An 11,929-nucleotide genomic window follows, 5' to 3' on the forward strand; every position below is an offset into this window, starting at 1 on the left:
GTCTTCGGTGCCTCATTTCTAAACCATTTAACATCACTAAACTATCACGTAGTTATCAAAACGTGCATGTCGGATGTTCGCAACATCCACAGACGACGTTCGAGGTTCAGCACACTGAGCGGTGCATTAAGGACATAAGCCTTCTTCGAAGCAACGAGGACAATCCTCAGTTTACGAACCTAGTCCGCATAATTGCTACTATCAGCTTTCAACTAAATTTATCTCTAGGAACATATCTAAAACATTAGAACTAAAGCGCGAGCTTATGACATAATTTGCAAAGACCTTTTGACTATGTTCAGGATAATTAAGTTCATCTTATGAACTTCCACTCAGATAGACATCCCTCTAGTCATCTAAGGGATTACATGATCCGAGTCAACTAGGCCGTGTCCGATCATCACGTGAGACGGACTAGTCAACGTCGGTGAACATCTTCATGTTGATCGTATCTTCTATACGACTTATGCTCGACCTTTCGGTCTTCCGTGTTCCGAGGCCATGTCTATACATGCTAGGCTCGTCAAGTCAACCTAAGTGTATTGCATGTGTAAATCTGGCTTACACCCGTTGTATTCGAACGTTAGAATCTATCACACCCGATCATCACGTGGTGCTTCGAAACAACGAACCTTCGCAACGGTGCACAGTTAGGGGGAACACTTTTCTTGAAATTATTGTGAGGGATCATCTTATTTACTACCGTCGTTCTAAGCAAATAAGATGCATAAACATGATAAACATCACATGCAATCAAAAATTGACATGATATGGCCAATATCATTTTGCTCCTTTTGATCTCCATCTTCAGGGCTCCATGATCATCATCGTCACCGGCATGACACCATGATCTCCATCATCATGATCTCCATCATCGTGTCTTCATGAAGTTGTCACACCAACGACTACTTCTACTTCTATGGCTAACGCGTTTAGCAATAAAGTAAAGTAATTTACATGGCGTTCTTCAATGACACGCAGGTCATACAAAAAATAAAGACAACTCCTATGGCTCCTGTCGGTTGTCATACTCATCGACATGCAAGTCGTGATTCCTATTACAAGAACATGATCATCTCATACATCACATATATCATTCATCACATCCTTTGGCCATATCACATCACAAGACACTTGCTGCAAAAACAACTTAGACGTCCTCTAATTGTTGTTGCAAGTTTTTACGTGGCTTCTATAGGTGTTCTAGCAAGAACGTTTCTTACCTACGTAAAACCACAACGTGATATGCCAATTTCTATTTACCCTTCATAAGGACCCTTTTCATTGAATCCGCTCCAACTAAAGTGGGAGAGACAGACACCCGCTAGCCACCTTATGCAACTAGTGCATGTCAGTCGGTGGAACCTGTCTCACGTAAGCGTACGTGTAAGGTCGGTCCGGGCCGCTTCATCCCACGATGTCGCCGAAGCAAGATAAGACTAGTAGTGGCAAGAAAATTAACAACATCTACGCCCACAACTGCATTGTGTTATACTCCTGCATAGTAACTACGCATAGACCTAGCTCATGATGCCACTGTTGGGGAACGTAGCAGAAATTCAAAATTTTCCTATGAGTCACCAAGATGTATCTATGGAGAAACTAGCAACGAGGGGAAGGAGAGTGCATCTACATACCCTTGTAGATCGCTAAGCGGAAGCATTCAAGAGAATGGGGTTGAAGGAGTCGTACTCATCATGATCCAAATCACCGGAGATCCTAGTGTCGAACGGACGGCACCTCCGCGTTCAACACACGTGCAGCCCGGTGACGTCTCCCATGCCTTGATCCAGCAAGGAGAGAGGGAGAGGTTGGGGAAGACTCCGTCCAGCAGCAGCACGACGGCGTGGTGGTGGTGGACGAGCGTGGCAATCCTGCAGGGCTTCGCCAAGCACCGCAAGAGACGAGGAGGGAGAGAGGTAGGGCTGCGCCAGGGAGAGGTGGAAACTCCTATAGATGGCAGCCCCAGAACCTCAATTATATATAGGGGAGAGGGAGGGGGTGCGCCCCCTCTAGGGTTTCCACCCCAAGGGGTGCGGCGGCCCCAAACCCATCTAGGGTGGCGGCCAAGGGGGGAGAGGGGGAAACTTGCCCCCAAGCAAGGTGGAGGAGCCCCCTCCCCAAACCCTAGGTGCCTTGGGCCCTTGTGGGGGGGCGCACCAGCCCACTTGGGGCTGGTACCCTCCCACACTTGGCCCATGCAGCCCTCTGGGGCCGGTGGCCCCACTTGGTGGACCCCCGGGACCCTCCCGGTGGTCCCGGTACATTATCGATAACACCCGAAACCTTTCCGGTGACCAAAACAGGACTTCCCATATATAAATATTTACCTCCGGACCATTCTGGAACTCCTCGTGACATCCGGGATCTCATCCGGGAGTCCGAACAACATTCGGTAACCACATACAAACTTCCTTTATAACCCTAGCGTCATCGAACCTTAAGTGTGTAGACCCTACGGGTTCGGGAGACACGTAGACATGACCAAGACAACTCTCCGGTCAATAACCAACAGCGGGATCTAGATACCCATTTTGGCTCCCACATGTTCGACGATGATCTCATCGGATGAACCACGATGTCGAGAATTCAATCAATCCCGTATTCAATTCCCTTTGTCTAGTGGTATAGCACTTGCCCGAGATTCGATCGTCGGTATCCCGATACCTTGTTCAATCTCGTTACTGGTAAGTCTCTTTACTCGTTCCGTAACACATCATCCCTTGATCAACCCCTTGGTCACATTGTGCACATTATGATGATGTCCTACCGAGTGGGCCCAGAGATACCTCTCCGTCACACGGAGTGACAAATCCCAGTCTCGATTCGTGCCAACCCAACAGACACTTTCGGAGATACCCGTGGTGCACCTTTATAGCCACCTAGTTACGTTGTGATGTTTGGTACACCCAAAGAATTCCTACGGTATCCGGGAGTTGCACAATCTCATGGTCTAAGGAAATGATACTTGACATTAGAAAAGCTTTAGCATACGAACTACACGATCTTTGTGCTAGGCTTAGGATTGGGTCTTGTCCATCACATCATTCTCCTAATGATGTGATCCCGTTATCAACGACATCCAATGTCCATGGTCAGGAAACCGTAACCATCTATTGATCAACGAGCTAGTCAACTAGAGGCTTACTAGGGACATGGTGTTATCTATGTATCCACACATGTATCTGAGTTTCCTATCAATACAATTATAGCATGGATAATAAACGATTATCATGAACAAGGAAATATAATAATAACTAATTTGTTATTGCCTCTAGGGCATATTTCCAACACTCGGGGCGTCGACCGAGGCGCCCGTCGCGGAGGGCCCTGAGCTCCTGACAGTTGTTGGTGTTGTGGTTGTGCATGTTGTGGAAGACACAGAATGGTTGGTTGCTCTTGGATGACTCGGGGTGGTCGCAGCTGCACTTCGTCTCCGGCTCAGCCGCAAGCACGGCTGGCCCCTTGCGATTCACGTCCTTGGCCTTGGCCTTCTTGTCTTCTGGGTCATCATCGAGGAGCTCGGGGAGGGAGAGGCACCTCTCTTCAGCCCTTGCGCACTTGTTCGTCATGTTGAACATCTCCAGGGCTGTGCAGAGATCCTCGTGGATGGCGAGCTCCTCCTTCATCTTGACATCACGGACGCCATCAGTGAACGCTGAGACGATGGCCTCGTATGACACCTTGGGAATCTTGAGGCGAACGACGTTGAACCGTTGGATGTACTTCTGCAGGGTCTCTCCCGGTTGTTGCTTGATAAGTCGCAGGTCACCCGCGGCCGGCGGACGGTCGCGAGTGCCCTGAAAGTTGGCGATGAAGCGGCCGCGCATATCCTCCTAGGAAGAGACCGACCCCTCGGGCAGGTTTAGGAGCCAAGAACGCGCGCCATCCTTGAGGGCCATCAGGAACCAGTTTGCCATGATCTTCTCATCGCCGCTGGCCGCCTCGATGCTCAGCTTGTAGAGCTGGAAGAACTCGGCGGGGTTGGCGGTGCCGTCGTAGCGTGGAGGCAGGTCAGGCTTGAACTTGCTTGGCCAGACGACGTTGCGGAGCTCCGGGGTGAACGCGCGGCATCCTGCTGTGGCCACTGGAGGTCGTCGAGGAGGTGGAACCTGGTCCTGGTGCACGCGCACCGCCACCTCCTGCGGCGGTACACGGGCCTGGTGCAGGGGCGCTGGAAGTATGCGCACTTCTCCTTGAGGTCGCTGCACCACCTGGCAGCTCACATCCTCCCGAGCTGGCATAGGGCGCGGCGGGTTGCGCCGTGGTGCCACACGCCTTGGCTCAGTGATGACGCCCTGGGCCGAAGGTGGTGGAGGAGCCCCGTGAGCCACGTCGCCCGCTGCAGGTGGCTGCTGAGGCGGTGAGCGGGCCGGGGCAGCGGAGCCCCCGGCCATGCTGACGAGCTCAGCGATCCGCTCAAGCCACTCCTTGTAGAAGTCGCCGACCGGGCGGTAGCGAAGGAGCTCCCGCCCCATGAGCAGAGCGGCCTGCGCGTCCGCTGGGCCGTGACGCGCGTGGGAGGACGAAGCTGCTGGAGTCAGTGACGGAGTAGCGGTGCGCCCGTCACGGCGCACCGACGGGTGCAGCGAAGAAGCTTGTTGCTCATGGCCGGCAGGGCCCGTGGCGGCGTTGGCCACCAGAGACGGAGCACGACGAGCACAACCATCGTCCCCCGGAGCCGTCTGAGCAACGCGAGCAGCGACTGCGGCCCGGCGCTCGGCGCGAGCTCGGCGTGCGTCGGGCATGGAGGTGTCGGAGTGGCGGTGGGTCGATCGACGAAAGAGGAGATCCGACGCACCCCTACCTGGCGTGCCAAATGTCGGATTACGGGTTCCGCAAACCCTTGAGAGGTTCGAACTCCGGGGTGCGTGCGGAGATCTCAACCTACCCAACCTGCCTACTCGCGATCCTCCTAAGCCTAGTGCGACGAGCTCGAAGAAACAAAGAGACACAACAGTTTATCCTGGTTCGGGCCACCTTGCGGTGTAATACCCTACTGCAGTGTTTTGGTGGATTGCCTCATAGGGCTGAGGATGAACTAATACAGTGGATGAACTGGCCTCAGGAGGTGAGGTGTTCTTGAGCTCGAGAGAGCTGGTGAGGTGGTCCGGTGAGAATGGATCCCATCCCCCTCTATGGTGGTGGCTAAGTCCTATTTATAGTGGCCTTGGTCCTCTTCCCAAATGTTGGCGGGAAGGGATCCCACAACGGCCGGATTTGAAAGGGGACAAGTAGTACAGCTTATCCTGACAAAAGTAGTCTTCTCCTGCGAAAAGCCTCTGGTCATGACGCTGCGGTGGGCTCGGCGATGACCTTCATCCTGCCGTCCTGGCGGTTTTGGTCTTGTTGCACCAGAATGAAAACCTTTGGCTGATTCCTCGGGACTCCGCGCCTGTGGCTTGCCTCCCTTTCACCGAAGAGGAAACCTGCGCTCTGCGCCCGCTGGCACCCGCCCGGCCTTGGTCGTCATGGCTCACGTCAGCTGAGCCTCGTGAGGTAAACCTTGCATGAAACTCTCCGCCCCTCGGGAGCCAGCCTGAAGAGGTCGATCCCCTCGGGGGTCTTGGCATCGTCCGCCTCGCGAGGCTCGGCCCCTCGTGAGAGTCTCGAGTTGTTGATGCTGAAGCTGAGCCGTACCAGGCCGACGATGAAGCCATGCGGTGGGCCACAGGCAGGCAGGGATGGATACCCCCATATCCAGAAGGCCGACATAAGCCTCTCACATCCTTCGGTAGATTACAGATGCAGTTATCCATAGATTTGATTGCTCCACCTTATGCAGGGCATTGTCTTATGCAGTTTGCTATTTTCTCTGCAAGTGGCATGGGAGGACATCATGACGTGCATTGGTGGAAAATCACTTGATGTAACCTCCAAGTTTTCAATGGTTGTTTGTTTGATGTCTTTGTTTTCTTTTCTCTGGTATTTTAGTTTTTTTTCATATGCAATTTGGATTTTTTTAGGGGATCTAAACATAAAGTTTGGTCTTTAGAAAATGCATTTTGGATCATTCTTTATTCGCATTTGATTTCAGATGTGTTATTTTTCTCTTTCACTCTCTTCCCTAAGAAAACCAAAAAAATGTGGCTCGTTTCTCTCTGCCTCTCCCTCTATCCCTTGAGCATGTAGCACAAACATCTTCCCTAAAGAAAGTACCACGAACATCAAAGAGGTTGTTAACGTGGACAAGGCCCAAACTTCATGGAAGGCAAAGGAGTTGGTGAATGGGATGGCAACACCATTGACTATCGTAATCACCGAAAGTATTAAACCCAAGACACTGGATGCACTGCCCATATTGACATGATTCCTCACCCAAGGATAAAAACACTAAGGGTTGGAGTGGTCTACTGCCACATGGAATGGCTGCGAGGCGCTGGGCCTGAGCAGACTGCCTTCTCATAGCTCTATGCAGCACTGCCTGGATATGCTCAGACGCACACCAGCTGGTCAGAGGCGAGGAATTAAGACAATGACGATCCTGATCACCTGGCACATCTGAAAGGAGCGGAATGCTTACGTTTTCAGAAGGAAAATGCCCAAGACCGGCGATGTTCTCCAGGCTATAAAGCTTGATCTTACACAATGGAGGTCTGGCGGAGCTGCATGCTTAGAGCCCCCGTCGGGGACGCCCTGATGAGATAGTCAGCTTTACGTAGGCGACGGGTGCCTTATCCTCTTTTTACTTATTTTCTTTTATCCCGAGCCCTGCTCCTGTTCGCCATGATCACTTGATCCTCACTGTTTTCCCGTATGGTTTCTCCTAAATCAATGAAGCCGGTCAAAACCGGATCTTTCAAAAATATATATTCTATTTGAGTTGAAAATCCTATAAACCGAATTAGCATCCCATGGAAAGTCTTCTTTGATCACATTCGAAAAAAGGGAATTGTCGTCCTACAATTTTTCAACAAACATAACATCTTAACAAACATGTTTCTAGTCTTTGCGTTTACCATTCATACATGACATCGGACAAACGGTTTTGAAGTTTTTATGTGGGCTTGGTTATCGTAGATGCACGACTTATCGATTTCCGCACTTAAACCTGATTACCAAGGTACGGCTTAATGCGGGTCATGTTTGTCGACGCGAGCATGAAAAAATGGCAAAATCTGAATTCAATCAAACTCAACTTGTTTGCTGCCCGGGGAGTAGCCAGAAGATTCGCTCAATGAATTATAAACGCCCAAATACAAAAAAAAAAGCACCCTAATTAACTCAGCTCAGACGCAACTCATTTTCCCAGGGATTAGGATCATTTGCCAATCTTTACATAGCTACTCCCTCTGTCACATAATATAAAATGTTTTTTAACACTACACTAGTGCCAAAACGTCTTATATTATGAGACGGAGGGAGTAGTAAAGTGTGGGTTAAGATCAAATTTCTCCATTTTCCGGTACCCCGGAGCCGGAAAAGATGGACGGTGTTAAAACCAGGCCAGCAATAGCAAATCCCAGGTCCGAAGGCCAAACAGCTTACATTTGCGTTCCGTGGAGTGCACGGGGCCCCGATCTTGGAAGGCAGCGGAAATCCAAAACCCCCGTGAACCAATCATCACACCACGCGCCGCGCCGCGCATGGAGATCCACTCCCGCAAGCCACAGTGACGCGCCACCGGCGGGGCGGCCGCCGTTGCGCAAAGCAGATCTATCTATCTATCCAGCGCGCGTGTGCACGCACATGCAGGCGACCGTCCATCACGCGCTATCATTTCGGCCTGTCTGCCCACCGTTCGTCCCTCCCATACCAGTCTCAGGCCCGTCCATCACCCCTGATCGCCGGCCGACCTGTTGCAATCGAAATTTGGAAACACCCACGGTGCCAGCCATTTTTGCCTGACCCGGAAAACACCACACCTCGTCTCCCCGGTTTCGATCCATCCACCGTCCCTGCTTCGCTGACAGTTACACGGCCAAAAAGATCACAAATGATGTAGCAACAAAAAGCAGAAACGCCTCACTTTTTGACACTTTGTAGTATGTGAAGTGACCCCAGAAGGAGATGAAAGAATCTAGCAGCAGTAAAAAGCCAACATCATCACTCTACACAGATCTATAAAACGGATGTGGGGGACAAGCAGAAAAAGGTGAAGAGAAAGACGAAGAAAACGCAGCAAAAAGCAGATCCCCATTAAGTGAAGGGCCATCCCAAAGAAGAACCAAAACTTTACACCAGCCGACCTGCCTCTAATAAAACAGACTCTCCACACATCCTAAATAAACATCGGCGTATATGTACCAGCAGGCAGCAGCCACCTCCAGCTGCTGTTTGTTATATTATGTAAGAGATGATCCGATGGTTTGGTTCTCGAACCGCCGGATCTCGCCGGCGAGGCGCTTCATGGCGTCGTCGTACACGTAGGGGACGCCCTCAAACGTAACCTTGCGGCCGCCGCCGGGCCGCGGCACAAACTCCTGGCAGGGCTCCCCCAGCACGTTGATGGAGTTGTGGTAGTGGTAGTACCTGATGAGGGCCTCCGTCTTGTGCGTCGACCTCCCGTACACGTTCTGCGACATGTGCACCCCGGTCGCATACGCGTTCCGCGCCTGGATCGCGTACTTGCGGTCGCGCCGGACCCTCGTGATCGAGTTCCGGAACACGAACTTCTCGAATCCCCATTCCCTGCATCGTCGGTGAAATGCGCACGTTAGTTAGTTCTTCGGATCACGTCGTTGCTATGTTACAATGCCGATTAGTCTGAAATGTAAAATCAATGACAAAGGCAAAGACTATGCTAAAATTTATATGTCATGAACAAAGCAAATTTTGTTTACTGGGTTCAATTCATCTTTGTTTTCAGGCAGGTAGAAGGCGATACCTTTATCGTGGAACCAAATCATGATATATAGTAAGGTTTTTTGCTTCAGTGGTGAATGCTGGAGAACAGAATGTATTAAAGTAATTGGCTTTGTTTGTGAAACCAACAGATGCTTTACTAAGATTTTTGGCTCAAAAGTGAAAGATGTTGGAGAACCAAATGTGCTCAAGTAATGACCTTTAGTTGTGACACCTAATGATGCTTTAATTAACTGCTTTGCAGGACTAAATTTGACCAAAAGAATTGGTTCAGTGATGAAAGCTGGAGAACAAAAAGAGAAGGTGTCAACCGCCATGCTGCCCTGTAGGACTCAATTTGACCAAAGGAAATCTAACCAATTTTTAATTAAAAAAATTAACTGTTGAAGGTCGAACTCAAGTAGCACAGTGCCCAATTGTTCAACAGACTGCATATAAACAAGTAGTAACTGCTTTGAGAATGTCTGTTTGTCTGAATTAACAACACAACCCCTGTTCTACTGACAAAATATATACTCCTATTTGGGAATGCTACCAAACCGGTAGAACAAATTGCATTTCCAACCAGCCTGAGGCTAAATTTGGGAGGCGGCGTGACAGAGATCTCGCAATCACAAATGTAAAAATAGTTACTGAAGATATTACTACGAGATACGGGATAGAAATCACAAACAAACCTTGAGTAATCATTCCTCGGATTCTTGACGCAGAGCTTGGTGGACATGGGATTCTGCTCGATGGTGAACTGCGTGTAGCCCGAGAGCTTGCCGAGCACCTGGTCCAGAGCCTGGCCGTTGGGCAGGTAGAGGTACTCGTCGACGTCGAAGAAGAAGGTCCAGTTGGCGGCGTGCCGGTACCGGTGCAGGCAGTCGTTCACCACCAGGAACTGGTTGTAGTAGTAGCTGTCGAACTCGGCCTGCGCCCGGATGTCCTGCACCGTGATCCGCCCCGCCCTGATCCACGGGTCCAGCACCGCCCTCACCTCCGGGCTGACGCCGCCGGCGTCGTGGAAGACGAAGTGCGACCTGGGCCCGAATAAGTGCGCGTGGTAGGCCACCCACTCGCGCATGCGGCTGGCGCTGAGGTTGCCGTAGAGCGAGGAGCCGCAGTAGAGGTAGTCGTACTGGAACGGCGGGCTGAAGATGGCCTCGTCGTAGGCGCCCGGCGCCTCCTCCAGCGCCACGAAGCGCTCGTACCGGCGGGAGGCCGTGGAGTGGTAGGCGTGGACGAGCAGCCTGCCGCCGGCGTTGGCCGCGTTGGGGTTGGAGGGGAAGGTGCAGTTGACGACGACGGTGGTGTAGACGCGGCCGTACCCCCAGTCCGGCAGGATCTTGTAGGCCTTGGTCCGGACGGCGGGCGGCGCCGGGTCAGCGGCGCTCGGGTTGGGCTGCCACTCGCACTTGAAGTAGGGGGTGCCGAACACGTGGGTGGGCTTAGACGCCAGCCCCACGATGGCGAACGTCCGCGGCCCGCCCCGGTACGCGCCCATCTGCACGAACAGCGCCGCCGCGCTGCCGTACGGCCGGAGCACCGGCCTTTTCGGGTCCTCCAGGCGCACCGCCGCGCTGCCGGACGGCCGGGGCACCGGCCTTTTCGGCTCCTCCGCGCGCGCCGCCGCGGTTACGTGCGGCCGAGGGAGCACCGGCTTGTTCGTGTTCGGCTGCTCCGCCCGCGCCGCCGAGCTTACGTGCGGTCGAGGGAGCACCGGCTTGTTCGTGTTCGGGTCCTCCGTCCGCGCCGCGGCGCTTACGTGCGGCCGAGTGAGCACCGGCTTGTTCGTGCTCGGGTCCTCCGTCCGCGCCGCCGCGCTTACGGGCGGCCGAGTGAGCACCGGCTTGTTCGTGTTCGGGTCCTCCGTCCGCGGCGCCGGCTTCGCCAACCGCATCGGAACAGCGGCGACGGCGGCCGTGGCCGGAGCCGACGTCGCCACCGGTGCGCCCTTGGTAGCTGCGTTGGAGGACGTCGAGTTGGCGGAGTGAACCTCAGTGTTGTTGATGTTGCTGGCGGCGGCAGCGGAGGTTGTGGCGAGGGGAAGGGCGCAGGGGGGCGCGGATGCGGAGGAGCGGGCGGCGGCGAGGAGGGAGCCGTAGGGCTGGAGCTGCCACAACGCGACGAAGAGCGTGAGGAAGGCGAGCGAGGCGACGAAGAGCTTGATGTCCACGCACGGGACGGCGACGAGCGCTCCACCCCCACCGCCACCGCCACCTCCCGCGTCTTTCTTCTTCATGACACGCACGGTTACGTACGACTCTGCAATCGAAACGGCCACCAGCTCCTCGATCCGCCTGCGCGGCCGGTCGGCGCTCCGCTACGGGCTCTGCTCCCGTGCTCCGGCCGGACCAGTGCTCCGGTTGCGCGCCGCGCTTTCCCCCCTCCCTCCCTCCGTCCGTCCTGGTTATCTTTCTCGGGAGCGGGCGAAGGGCTGGGTGGGCGGTAAAAGGCAAGAGAGGTTCGATCGAGATGCGTGGAATGTGGGGGGTGACGGAGCGGAGGGGGAGGGGAAGGTGGCGTCTGAATCGACGGGTCGGTCGGTGTGTCGACGTTGTCGACGGACGGAGCGGGGGAGGGATTGTTCTGGACGCTGCGGGCGAGAGACGGGGGGCGGCGCCGCGAAGCAACAGTCAAGGCTGGCTGGCTGGCTGGCTGGCTCAGGGCGGGCAGGGGAAGGAAGGAGGGAAGGAAATGAAGGCGCGTGTGAGAGAGGTACTGGTGGTGGTGGAGTGAGTTTAGGGCGATTAACCGCCGGATCCGCGCGGTCCGTAACGCAGGCCACCAACCGCGTTCGTAGGGCGTCGTGGCTGGCTGCCGCTGGCGCTGGCGATGAGGAAACTCTCGGAAGGAAATCAAGGCCCGCCACCGGACAACGCGTGCGGGAGCGGCCGCCAGTTTGGCTTGCACCTGTCGCAAGTCCGGGCATGCAAGCAACAGCGCCGCGGCTCCGTGGATCGGAGACGAGTAGTGGTTGTAGTACAGGGACGGCGTGGCTCGACTCGTCTACGGTAGAAAAGCCGTCGCCTACACGGTCTCACTTCAGGCGGTACGCACGTGGTTGAGAGCATCTCCAACAGCCGCGCTATAGCGCCGCGCGCAAAAAACCTGTTAGCGCGCGCGCTGCGCCCGCTCC

At 54.0% G+C, this 11,929-nt stretch overlaps 1 protein-coding gene across 1 annotated transcript; it reads right to left on the minus strand.

Moving 5' to 3' along the window:
* Positions 1 to 7,942: 7,942 nt before the first annotated feature.
* On the minus strand, positions 7,943 to 11,597 carry LOC123137977 (galactan beta-1,4-galactosyltransferase GALS1). Its single transcript, XM_044557868.1, has 2 exons — positions 9,483 to 11,597; positions 7,943 to 8,631 (listed from the first exon to the last, which is right to left on the minus strand). The coding sequence occupies exons 1-2, from the start codon at positions 11,030 to 11,032 to the stop codon at positions 8,286 to 8,288; spliced, it is 1,896 nt and encodes a 631-aa protein (XP_044413803.1). The 5' UTR covers positions 11,033 to 11,597; the 3' UTR covers positions 7,943 to 8,285.
* Between the last annotated feature and the right edge of the window lie 332 nt (positions 11,598 to 11,929).

This window comes from Triticum aestivum, chromosome 6B, assembly GCF_018294505.1.
Source record: "Triticum aestivum cultivar Chinese Spring chromosome 6B, IWGSC CS RefSeq v2.1, whole genome shotgun sequence".
NCBI lineage: Eukaryota > Viridiplantae > Streptophyta > Magnoliopsida > Poales > Poaceae > Triticum > Triticum aestivum.